Source organism: Prionailurus bengalensis, chromosome C1 (genome assembly GCF_016509475.1).
Source record: "Prionailurus bengalensis isolate Pbe53 chromosome C1, Fcat_Pben_1.1_paternal_pri, whole genome shotgun sequence".
In the NCBI taxonomy this organism is placed as follows: domain Eukaryota; kingdom Metazoa; phylum Chordata; class Mammalia; order Carnivora; family Felidae; genus Prionailurus; species Prionailurus bengalensis.
The window spans coordinates 151,554,963-151,566,283 of NC_057345.1; the positions used below are offsets into that span (position 1 = coordinate 151,554,963).

At 51.2% G+C, this 11,321-nt stretch overlaps 1 protein-coding gene across 1 annotated transcript; it reads left to right on the forward strand.

Moving 5' to 3' along the window:
• The first annotated feature begins 1,566 nt into the window (after nucleotides 1–1,566).
• Nucleotides 1,567–10,304, forward strand: TBR1 (T-box brain transcription factor 1). Its single transcript, XM_043576893.1, has 6 exons — nucleotides 1,567–2,928; nucleotides 3,518–3,672; nucleotides 4,041–4,162; nucleotides 4,738–4,896; nucleotides 6,069–6,130; nucleotides 9,362–10,304. Exons 1-6 carry the CDS (start codon nucleotides 2,237–2,239, stop codon nucleotides 10,218–10,220), a joined length of 2,049 nt encoding a protein of 682 aa, XP_043432828.1. The 5' UTR covers nucleotides 1,567–2,236; the 3' UTR covers nucleotides 10,221–10,304.
• The last annotated feature ends 1,017 nt before the right edge of the window (nucleotides 10,305–11,321 follow it).

Sequence of the window (11,321 nt, forward strand, 5' to 3'; positions counted from 1 at the left end):
GGTCATCAACTTGTCCAGCCCAGGGCCGTCCGCCCTGGGCCTTGCTCGCGGCGCCCTGCTGGAGGCCACAGCTGGTGCCCTCTGCAGCCAAGGCGCCCAGCCCGCCTCGGGGGCTCGGGCTGGGCTCCGCGCTGACCGCTCGGCCCACCGAGGCAGCGCTCTAAAATCGCGCCCGCCTAGGCGGAAGTCGGGTCTGGTTAACCCCTCTCTGCCCAAGCCCGGGACCCACCCAGTGTCCTCAGCGCCGCTCTCCATCAGGGAAGTGCCGAGGCCCGAGGAGGGCTGACGCGCTTCTCGAAGACTTCGGCTGCACGGGTCGGAGGTGCCGGGGCCGTGCCTCCGGCACTGGAAGAGTGTGCGCCCCCGGCGTCCGCGCCATGCGCGGCTCTCCCCACGCTTCCCTGCGTCTCCCGGGCGGCGGCTCCCCCTCGGGGCCGCCGGGGAGCTGGGCAGCCTACGCTCAGGCAGCTCGGGGACGTTAGACAATGCACCAGAGCCGGGTGGGCCGCCGGGCTCGGGGATGGCCGCTCACGCTGCCAGCCCTAGCGGTGCTCGGCGCGGGGCCCGCCCGCCCGTCCGCCAGCCCGCAGGGCCGAGCTCAGCTCCCGCCGCGCGCCTCCTCCTTCTTCCCGCGCGGCTCCGCGCCCCGTGGAAAGCCTCAGGAGGGCAGGCTGGCGGGTGCCGGGCCACGGGAAGCAACTTGGGCCGGATAAAGACGCTGCTGCTCTTGGCCCTCTGGTCCGGGCGCAGGGCTGGGTTCCTCTGGAGAGCCAGTGCTGGGAGATTTCTTCCGACATCCCAGGGTCGCTTTGGGCCTCGTGCTATTCATTCGTGCCAACATCCTTTTAAATTGGTTATTTTCTCTATTCCTCCGTAAGTTCTTCCTCATTTTAAACTTACTGGCATGTTTCTTTTTTCCCTCTCCCCTTCAGATTATATAAACATTACACACACACACACACACACACACACACACACACACACAGACGACCAGTTTTCAGCATCGATCACTGCGTTGACACCACTTCCACTCTGTCTCCCCAGATCAGCGCTTCCAGCGAACCCATTTGCGCGAGGACTCGGCCCTCTCCGTTCCTGGCGAGGCTTTTGAACCTTGTCGCCAAGCCAGTACCTCAGAGAGAAGGAAGTGCAGTGGGACGCGCGTGCATGGCGCCTGCCCCCAGTTAGATGCTCTTCAGATAATCTGCAACCAAGCTCGCTGATAAAATATTTAGTAAAGACCTCGTAAACATCACTGCAAATACATTAAGGCACTTCAGCCCGGCAGCTTATGATTATTTCAAAACTTAAAAAGGTGATCATAGATTGTCACTGTTTCTGTGCTCGAGCAAGAAACCGAACCTTCCCGAGGTGGGTGGATGGGTGGGTGAGTGGCTGCTTTTCGCCCCCACTTCTCCCCCTCCCCCTCACTTTCATCGCTGTGGCTCTCAGCGGCAGTGATTTATTTATTTATGTATGTAGTTAAAAAGGTGTGCGGGGGGGGGGCGGTTCGTCGAGGACACGCAGGACCTTCTCACAAAGGACTGGCTCAGGTGTTATGTGCTTCTGTATTAACTGGAAAAGACAGACTCTGGAACTTTTACAGGGCGAGAAGAGGCCACCGGCTCGCGCTTTGTATACTTTGCACTTGAAATCGTTACATTCAACTGAATATTTGGCTCATTCAGATCCGAAAAGTCTCCTAGCATCATCGAATTCCCTCCTCCGCCCCTCAGCTGAAAGGAGGGAGGTGGGGGGGGAAGGTAGGAAAATGTTTAGTAAATTGCACATCTTTGAATCTTCCTAAAGCAGTGGTCACAAAGCTTAAAGGTGACACAACAGTGCTCACGTAAAGCCAACACACATTCCCCACCCCCCAAGCCAACAATAAAATCATCCCCTTCAATTTGCCATGATCGTCGCGACCAGGAGCCAGGTGATTATCCTAATTAATGTCTATCTAATTAAATTACTGTCAGCAGTTAACCAATGGCAGGAGCCGTTTCATCGGCTGCACAAGCAGCAAGATCAAAAGTGAGCCTTTTCTGATTGCTGCATAGTGTCAATTGGCCAATCTCTTCTCCCAGGGAAAAAAAAAAAGTAAATCAAACCTTTGAGAAGCATTTGCTGGTTGAAGTGCTTTCTGTCTAGTGAGGGGGTCTGTGGATTTCTAGTTTATGATAAATAGGACTTTAAAAACCAGGGACAGGAGGGCGAGTGTTCAGGTTCTAGAGCTATGCAGCTGGAGCACTGCCTTTCTCCTTCTATCATGCTCTCCAAGAAATTTCTCAATGTGAGCAGCAGCTACCCACATTCAGGCGGATCTGAGCTTGTCTTGCACGATCATCCCATTATCTCGACCACTGACAACCTGGAGAGAAGTTCACCTTTGAAAAAAATTACCAGGGGGATGACGAATCAGTCAGATACAGACAATTTTCCTGACTCCAAGGACTCACCAGGGGACGTCCAGAGAAGTAAACTCTCTCCTGTCTTGGACGGGGTCTCTGAGCTTCGTCACAGTTTCGATGGCTCTGCTGCAGATCGCTACCTCCTCTCTCAGTCCAGCCAGCCACAGTCTGCGGCCACTGCTCCCAGTGCCATGTTCCCGTACCCCGGCCAGCACGGACCGGCGCACCCCGCCTTCTCCATCGGCAGCCCCAGCCGCTACATGGCCCACCACCCGGTCATCACCAACGGAGCCTACAACAGCCTCCTGTCCAACTCCTCACCGCAGGGCTACCCCGCGGCCGGCTACCCCTACCCACAGCAGTACAGCCACTCCTACCAAGGAGCCCCTTTCTACCAGTTCTCTTCCACACAGCCCGGACTGGTACCCGGCAAAGCTCAGGTGTACCTGTGCAACAGGCCCCTCTGGCTGAAATTTCACCGCCACCAAACGGAGATGATCATCACCAAACAAGGAAGGTAATGCTACATTCTTGGCAGTCGCTGTTCCGAGCACGGCCCGGGGGCAAGTGCGCCGGGTTGTGACCGCGCCGGTAGCGATGATTTGGGGTCGGGAGCGGAGTGGAAGGCGCTCTGGTGCGCCCTGGAGTTGGCTGGTTTTGGAAAAAGGGAAGGTGGAAGGTATAACCGCCGCGGTGAGGTTGGTAAGGGGATTCCCGCGCTAGAGAGGTGGTCTGAGAGCCAGTCAGGGGCGGGAGAAAGGAGAAAGAGAGGGAGAGTCCCGGCCTGCGGCTGGGAAATCGGAGGGACGCAATAACGGCCGGAACCGAGGACAGGTAGAGAGTTGCGGGTCGCCAACCTCACTCTCCACCTGGGCAGTGACACCTGCCGACTCCCCACGCCAGCTCGCCGGCCGGTCTCCCCGACTTCAGCCCCACTTCTTTTCCTCCCCCACCGCCCCTTCTCTAACCCAGCAAACATTCGCTCATCGACGCTGGGAGAACAAGTTTTGCTTTGCTATCTGGCGCCGCGCTTCTTGCATTTAATCTTTAACATTTATGTTTTTTTTTTCTCTTGTTTTCTCCCCCCCCCCCCTTAATTTAAATAGGCGCATGTTTCCTTTTTTAAGTTTTAACATTTCTGGTCTCGATCCCACGGCTCATTACAATATTTTTGTGGATGTGATTTTGGCGGATCCCAATCACTGGAGGTTTCAAGGAGGCAAATGGGTTCCTTGCGGCAAAGCGGACACCAATGTGCAAGGCAAGTCCTTCCAATTAACACATTTTCCTGACACTTATTTAGGTGAGAATGATTAATTAAAGCCTTTGTGGACTGGCTCGAGAGACTTTTAAAACGATCGGCCAATGACTTCTAAAAGGAAACGAGGGGGATAGGGGGACAGACTGAGCAGCGAGAAGGGGGAGGATTATGCAAAAGCTATTTTAATCATCTCCAGTTAATAAGGAGAAGCGAGGCCTAAAAAAAACCCCAGCTAATGGGCCTCACTGTGGTATAAGGTGTGTGTGTGTGTGTGTGTGTGTGTGTGTGTGTGTGCACGTCCTACGTGGTGAGGAGTTGGGACTGGGCAGTGCCCCGGGCATATGTAAACAACGTATTTCTTTCTCTAGGAAATCGGGTCTATATGCATCCGGATTCCCCCAACACGGGGGCTCATTGGATGCGCCAAGAAATCTCTTTTGGAAAATTAAAACTTACAAACAACAAAGGAGCTTCAAACAACAATGGGCAGGTCAGTGGCTCAAGCGCTCCTCTCTCTCTCTCTCTCTCTCTCTCTCTCTCTCTTTCCTTCTCTCCCACACATGTCCCTCACTAACGTTCAGTCCATTAGTTTAAATCAGCATGAGAAACTGGGCATATGTTTCTTTGCTTCATTAAAAAGACTTTTTAAAAATTCTATTTCTATCCTCCTATAAAGTTGCTCTTGCCCTCTGCCCAATTCCCGAGTTCCCGGCCTTCCCTAGTACTGTCCAAATACTTGATTGATTTTGAGAAGGAACCCCCACAGGACCTGCTTGTTGTAAAAATCTTTGTTCCTCCTAAATAAGGAGGGCTAGGCGGATCGGGAGGACCCGAGGATCAGGCAGTCGGGTTCGGTTTTCCTCCCGTGCTCCGGTGCTCTAGGCTCCGGGAGGAACGAGGGCTGGTCTTGCCCCAGCCAGCCAGTCACCAGCCAGGGGAGTCCCGCGGTCAGGTAGCCGGGGCGGCGGGCTCCAGCCAGACCCCGCGCGGCCCGCGGCCCCAGCCCCGCGCACGTTGACCGCGCTAACGCGCCGCCCCGCGCTCCCTTTTCTCTCCGCCGGACAGATGGTGGTTTTACAGTCCTTGCATAAGTACCAGCCCCGCCTGCATGTGGTGGAAGTGAACGAGGACGGCACGGAGGACACCAGCCAGCCCGGCCGCGTGCAGACGTTCACTTTCCCCGAGACTCAGTTCATCGCCGTCACCGCCTACCAGAACACCGATGTAAGCAGGCCTGGGGGCTGGGCGCGCGGCGGGCGGCTCCCGCTTCCCCCGGCAGCGGCCCGCGTCCCCGGCGGTGCCCCGCTCGCACTAACAGCAGCAACAGCTGGCTCCGCGGCGCCTTTCGGGCGGAGGGCGAGGGGCCTGCCGGGCGCCTTCCCTGAATCCCTGGCCGGTGGGAAAACGCTTCTTGTTCGTCTCCATCGCGGGTCACACGGGCCACCTTTGAGGGGCCCAGGATTTCGAGGGCCTCTTCTCTTGGGAATTTTAAGTCAGTTCTCAAACTAGAACAGGTTTAAATCTCCTCCCTCCCTTCCTTCCTTCCTTCCTTCCTTCCTTCCTTCCTTCCTTCCTTCCTCCCCGTCCTGCTTTTCCTTTCGAATCCTTCTTGCCTTTAGGAAACAAGCAGACTTTCCCCTGCATTTTATTCTTGGCAAGCTTTGGCATTATCTTAAACAAAAAAAATTAAAGTATCCGAAATAAAAAACATCACTTTTGGGGGGAGCAAAAGAACAGACACATTCATATATCTGGAAAGTACAATAAATCAAATTCCCGGAAGCCTTGGAATGAGTTTTTTTTTTTAGCACTTGAACTTCAGAATTTGTAAGTTCACGAAAACTTATTTTACTTCTGTTGATTTCACTGCTAGGAGTGATGGTGGGGTTTTTTTTTTTTAACTTAAATGAAAGTATCAGAAATGAAAACATGCATTTATTTTAATTTAAAGCTGGTTTTTTAAGATGCAGCTAGGAGTTCTTGGGGTTATGAATTGGAAATGACCAACTTTTAAAAATGTGGTGAAATGTTTAAAATAGACAACGTTTGGTGATGAATTCAAGTGCCCCTCAAAGATATTTGTCTTTTTATAACGAGCATTTTTAAAATGTGCATTTGAAGTGACTTAGAACACATAGGAGAGCTAGTTGAAAGCAAAGCTTTAGTGTTAGGCATCATTAACTTAAACATGTTCCTCATAACTTTCATGATGCTCTCTCTTTTCTCCTTTCCATTCATTCCCTCAAAATCTTTGGGTAGGGAAACCTGGCTACTTAATGAAATTGCAGGCCTTAAGCCCTTGTAAAAAAAAGTGGTGATTTATTTGCAACACCTAATCCACCTGTATAGAAGGTGAGATCTTATTCATCTTTTCTTTTTCTTTTTGTCTTATCCAGATTACACAATTGAAAATAGATCACAACCCCTTTGCAAAAGGATTTCGGGATAATTATGACACGTAAGTAATCTTGCACCTTCCTTCTCAAGTAGTTGTGGAATTGGGCTTTAGGTCAAAGGTGGATGGTCGTGTACAAGGCTTTTGGAAGCTGGAGTGTGTGAAGACAAGGTGTCTTTAAGGTTTTCCCTTTCCTTTTCATGGGCTCCCCTTCTCTCTGCTGACCTTCTGGCTTGGTACTTCTGTAGTTTTGGTCAAAGATTTCCTCCACTTATTTCTGTCTTTCTTATGGGTTACAAAGTTGGTGGCGGGCCTCTGGGGCTGGCTGGCTGGGGGAGCTGCCCTGGTTCCCGGGTGCATGAGCTGTATGTGGCGCTGCAGGTGCTCAGCTCAGATTGTCTGTGTCTGAAACCGCCCGATCCTGCCGGAAAGTGCATGTGGCTCTGGCAGTTGTTACAGTCTCCTTGGCATATGTGGCTTTTATTTACCCGTTTTCAAGTTTTGTGTAATAGCTTTTCCTGTGCAAGTTTACTATGGACTGAATAAAAATGTGCACCCACCATAGGCAAGGTCATGAGCAGAGCCACTGTTGCAGTTATTTAAGGCTTTGGGAAGGACCCAGGTGCTGTTGCTGTGTATTATTTATAAGCTTCAAAAGAAAAATATTTCCTTTTATCCTTTGCATCTAGGCGTGTTTTAATTAAATGTGTTGGTACCCTTTTCTCCAGGCTTCCCTTACCTATCTCCATTTCTTTTCTATCAAAATGCTGTTCTCTGGGGGCAACGGTAGATGTAAACTTAGTGCTTTCTGGGTTTGTTCTTGCATTCTTGCTCAGAGTTCAGATACAGTGCCCAAGAGTTCAAATACTGTTATATAGAATATATATATATATATATATATATATATAAATCTGGATTATAGGAATCCCCCACTTTTTTCTGGCCACAAAAGAGAGGGGTATTTAAATTGTGAATTTCATGGCTTGCATTAAGTGCCTGGGATAGAGCTACAAACTTGAAGTTCTCTTTGACCAGCAATAGATGAAATTTGTGGAGAATTAGACAAGTGGCTGCTTCTATTCCATCTCCAGGTAGATTGCAAACTTCCCTTCTGGTATTTTTATAACAAATTGAAAGGAGAGTCATTGATATTTCTGTCTATATCTGTCATGTGCCTCCCCCAAAAGTAGTTCTGAGGAAGCAAGCCTTGTCAAGATGATTCCCTAGAATAAAAACTCAGCTACTCTAGTCCTCACAACCTAAAAATGTGGACCCGGCACTGTGGAAAGTGTGTGGCCCAGGAGACCAGGGATATTGGTCTCTGTACTAGGGTGTCTTGTAGATTTTGAGCTTTTAATTCTGTTGTGAACATCTGTTCCAAAGCATTTTATTTTGCACAAATCAGTTCGGTAATCCCATGTGGGTTGGGACCTGGATGGGCATCTAAACTGTATCTTTTGCAGGCTGCTTTTTTCTTCTTAAAATATTGTGGTGGTAAACAGAAGATATTTGCACCTTGCTGGTTACGTTCCCTTCCTGCCTCCCTCTGCTTCTCTTATTTGAACCTGGGATTAAATTTCAGGAGGGAAATTTTGTAGAGTGAGCAGAATGGACTTGAGCAGCAGCAACATTACCCTCATCTGCCCTCCTCTGGCTGACTTCTGTTGGAAAAGTCACTTCCTTTTGATTCTTAAACTGTGTATTTTTCATAAAAACGTCTTCATCTATACAAACGGACAGGTTTTTAGGGGGTAGGGGAGAGCAGAGTGGCTTATGACACCCACCCTTTCCCCTTTTATGTTGAATTTTTGGGCATGGCTCACTTTTGGAGAAACAGGGAGAGCAATGAGGGTTCAGGGGGGACTAGAGGATCGCTTGGCCACTCACCAGGGAATCTCCTCCCCAAGGGATTAAGGTCTGACAAAACTGAGGCTCTCTCTCAAAACAGCATGTTGATCAAAGATTAAAACGTTTATGTGTGAGCTAAATAGAAAGGGAGACGTGTGTCTATGTGTAGGAGAAAACACTTCTACCAATCTTGATCCAATCTCTGGTTCTCCCTCAATTCTAATGGGATTTTCTAGGCCCAGGGCCTACAGTGAATCTTTCATTATTTTACCTAAGGTGATTCCCAGGAACACAATTTCTGTCTGTGGGCAATTATTTAACTTCCCTTTGCCTCAGTTTTCTCATCTGTAAAGTGGGATAATAATGCTACCTAACTGGGAGGATTGTTGTGATGGTCAACTAAATTACTATCTGTACAGTCCTAGATAATGGTGCCTGGCACATAGTCAAGTTGTGTAATGGTTAGCTATTATTAGTGGGAGATTGCTTAGAGGAGGTCGGTAACCACTGTTAAGAGTTTGCCCCTTAGGTGTTTTTTGGTGTTTTTTGTTGTTGTGGTTTTTTTTGTTGTTGTTGTTTGTTTGTTTGTTTGTTACCAATAAAGGTCAAAAGCTAGGGAGAGATCAGAGTAAAAAACATGTTTTCTTGGAGCTCCTGGCTGGCTCAGTCAGTAGAGCATGCGACTCTTGATCTCAGGGTCCTGAGTTCAAGACCTACCTTGGGTGTAGAGCTTACTTAAAAAAAAAAAAAGTGCACCTTTTCTCTGTAAAAGAATTGTATTGATTGATGACTTTGTCTCTAAGTAGTAATTCTTGTTAGTATTGGTAGAGGTGGGGGGTAAAGGATCACCTGGGGGAAACGATGGACAGCAAGTACAGTAGAGGCTTCCAGCAGCAAGTCTTCAAGTCTCAGAAGACTGGTGAAGGCCAGGCTTCCATGATTACTACCTGGACACCGAGTGTGTGTCAAATGGAAGAAAGTGTTCTTAAAAGAGTGAAGAAATGGATATCTTGTTTAGAAATTTTGCGCAGAAACTCTCACTGCACAGGAAAGGCCCACAGGGCAAGTAACACCGTAGTCCCTGGGCGAATCTGCCCTCATGTTTATAAATACATTGGAGAAGTGGGATGAGTATCCCCTGCTGTGCTCTGCTCTCTGATCCCCCGTGCAGTCGGTGAGAGAGAGCGAGGGAGAGGGAAGACTTCCTCTTGGTCTGCATTTTGCTTAGCTTCCTGTATAAGTACATTGATCCCGCTACAATTTCACGATTTATTTTGTTTTGGGGAGGACGCAGGTCTGTGACCTTTCGTCTCTCTCCATCCTGGACGGCAAGTTACAGATGGACAGTGTGGGGGTGGGCCACAAGTGGAGGTGACCTTCCCTTCTGCCTCCCGAGGGGACCTCTCGGCCACCCCTCGGTTCTCTCTCTCTCTCCTTCCCTCGCAGGATCTACACTGGCTGCGACATGGACCGCCTGACCCCCTCGCCCAACGACTCCCCGCGCTCGCAGATTGTGCCCGGGGCCCGCTACGCTATGGCCGGTTCTTTCCTGCAGGACCAGTTCGTGAGCAACTACGCCAAGGCCCGCTTCCACCCCGGTGCGGGCGCGGGCCCCGGGCCGGGCACGGACCGCAGTGTGCCGCACACCAACGGGCTGCTGTCGCCGCAGCAGGCCGAGGACCCGGGCGCGCCGTCGCCGCAGCGCTGGTTTGTGACACCGGCCAACAACCGGCTGGACTTCGCCGCTTCGGCCTACGACACAGCCACGGACTTCGCGGGCAACGCGGCCACGCTGCTCTCGTACGCGGCCGCGGGCGTGAAAGCGCTGCCGCTGCAGGCGGCGGGCTGCACCGGCCGTCCGCTCGGCTACTACGCCGACCCGTCCGGCTGGGGCGCGCGCAGCCCCCCGCAGTACTGCGGCGCCAAGTCGGGCTCGGTGCTGCCCTGCTGGCCCAACAGCGCCGCGGCCGCCGCCCGCATGGCGGGCGCCAACCCCTATTTGGGCGAGGAGGCCGAGGGCCTGGCCGCCGAGCGCTCGCCGCTGCCGCCCGGCGCCGCCGAGGACGCCAAGCCCAAGGACCTGTCCGACTCCAGCTGGATCGAGACGCCCTCCTCCATCAAGTCCATCGACTCGAGCGACTCGGGGATTTACGAGCAGGCCAAGCGGAGGCGGATCTCACCCGCCGACACGCCGGTGTCCGAGAGCTCGTCGCCGCTCAAGAGCGAGGTGCTGGCCCAGCGGGACTGCGAGAAGAACTGCGCCAAGGACATAGGCGGCTACTACGGCTTCTACTCGCACAGCTAGGCCGGCCCTGCCCGCCCGGCCCCGCGCCCCGCCGCGGCCCGGCCCCCTCCCGCCTCCCACCCCCAGCCAGCCCCTCGCAGCTCTCCCCAGCTCCTCCTCCCCACGCCCCACCTCGCGCACCCCCTCATTTCACTTGGCCCTCGAATACCGTCTGCGACGAATAAGTACAGGTCTCCGAGTGCGATTTTAACCTTTTTTTGCACAGCAGTTTCTGCAGTTAGCACACCGACCTTCAACTTTGCTGTAAACCTTTTGGTTTTCCTCCTAACTCTTCTTCTGTGAAGTTACACTCCTAACAAGCCTCCTCCCTCTCGTCTTTTTCTCACCCTCTCCTTCTCTTTCTTGTAATGAAACTCTTCACCTTTAGGAGACCTGGGCAGTCCTGTCAGGCAGCAGCGATTCCGACCCTCCAAGTCTCGGCCTCCCCATTAACCGTAGGATGTTGACTCTAGAACCCGGACCCACCCAGCGCGTCCTTTCTTATTCCCGAGTGGATGGATGGATGGATGGTAGGGATGTTAATAATTTTAGTGGAACAAAGCCTGTGAAAATGACTGTATATAGTGTTAATTTACTGTAACGAATGGCTAGTTTTTATTTTCATCGTCAAGGCACAAAACCAGTTCACGCTTAACCTTTTCATTCGTTTCTTTTCCTTTCTTTGCCATTTTCTCCACCCCCCTCCACTTTAAAATTTTTTCTTGTGAGATAATTAACAATATTCTAAGAGGCTCTGGAAACGTGAAATACTTGATAGATAATGATGGGCTTCTCACTTTCCCTCAATCCGTTGCATGAAATAATTGCTCTGTGCTCTAATGCACACACATAGCTAAGGAGAATCCGACCAAACACCTGTAAAGGATAGGTGTCTTGTTCATAGGCAAGTCGATTAAGTGGCATGATGCCTGCAAAGCAAAGTTAACTGGAGTTGTATGTCCCTCCCCACTCCCCACCCCCCCCCCCCTTCTAAATAGAATAGCTCGACATCAGCAATATTATTTTGCCTTATTTGTTTTTCCCCAAAGTGCCAAATCCATTACTGGTCTGTGCAGGTGCCAAATATGCTGACAAACTGTTTCTGAATATCTTTTCAGTCCC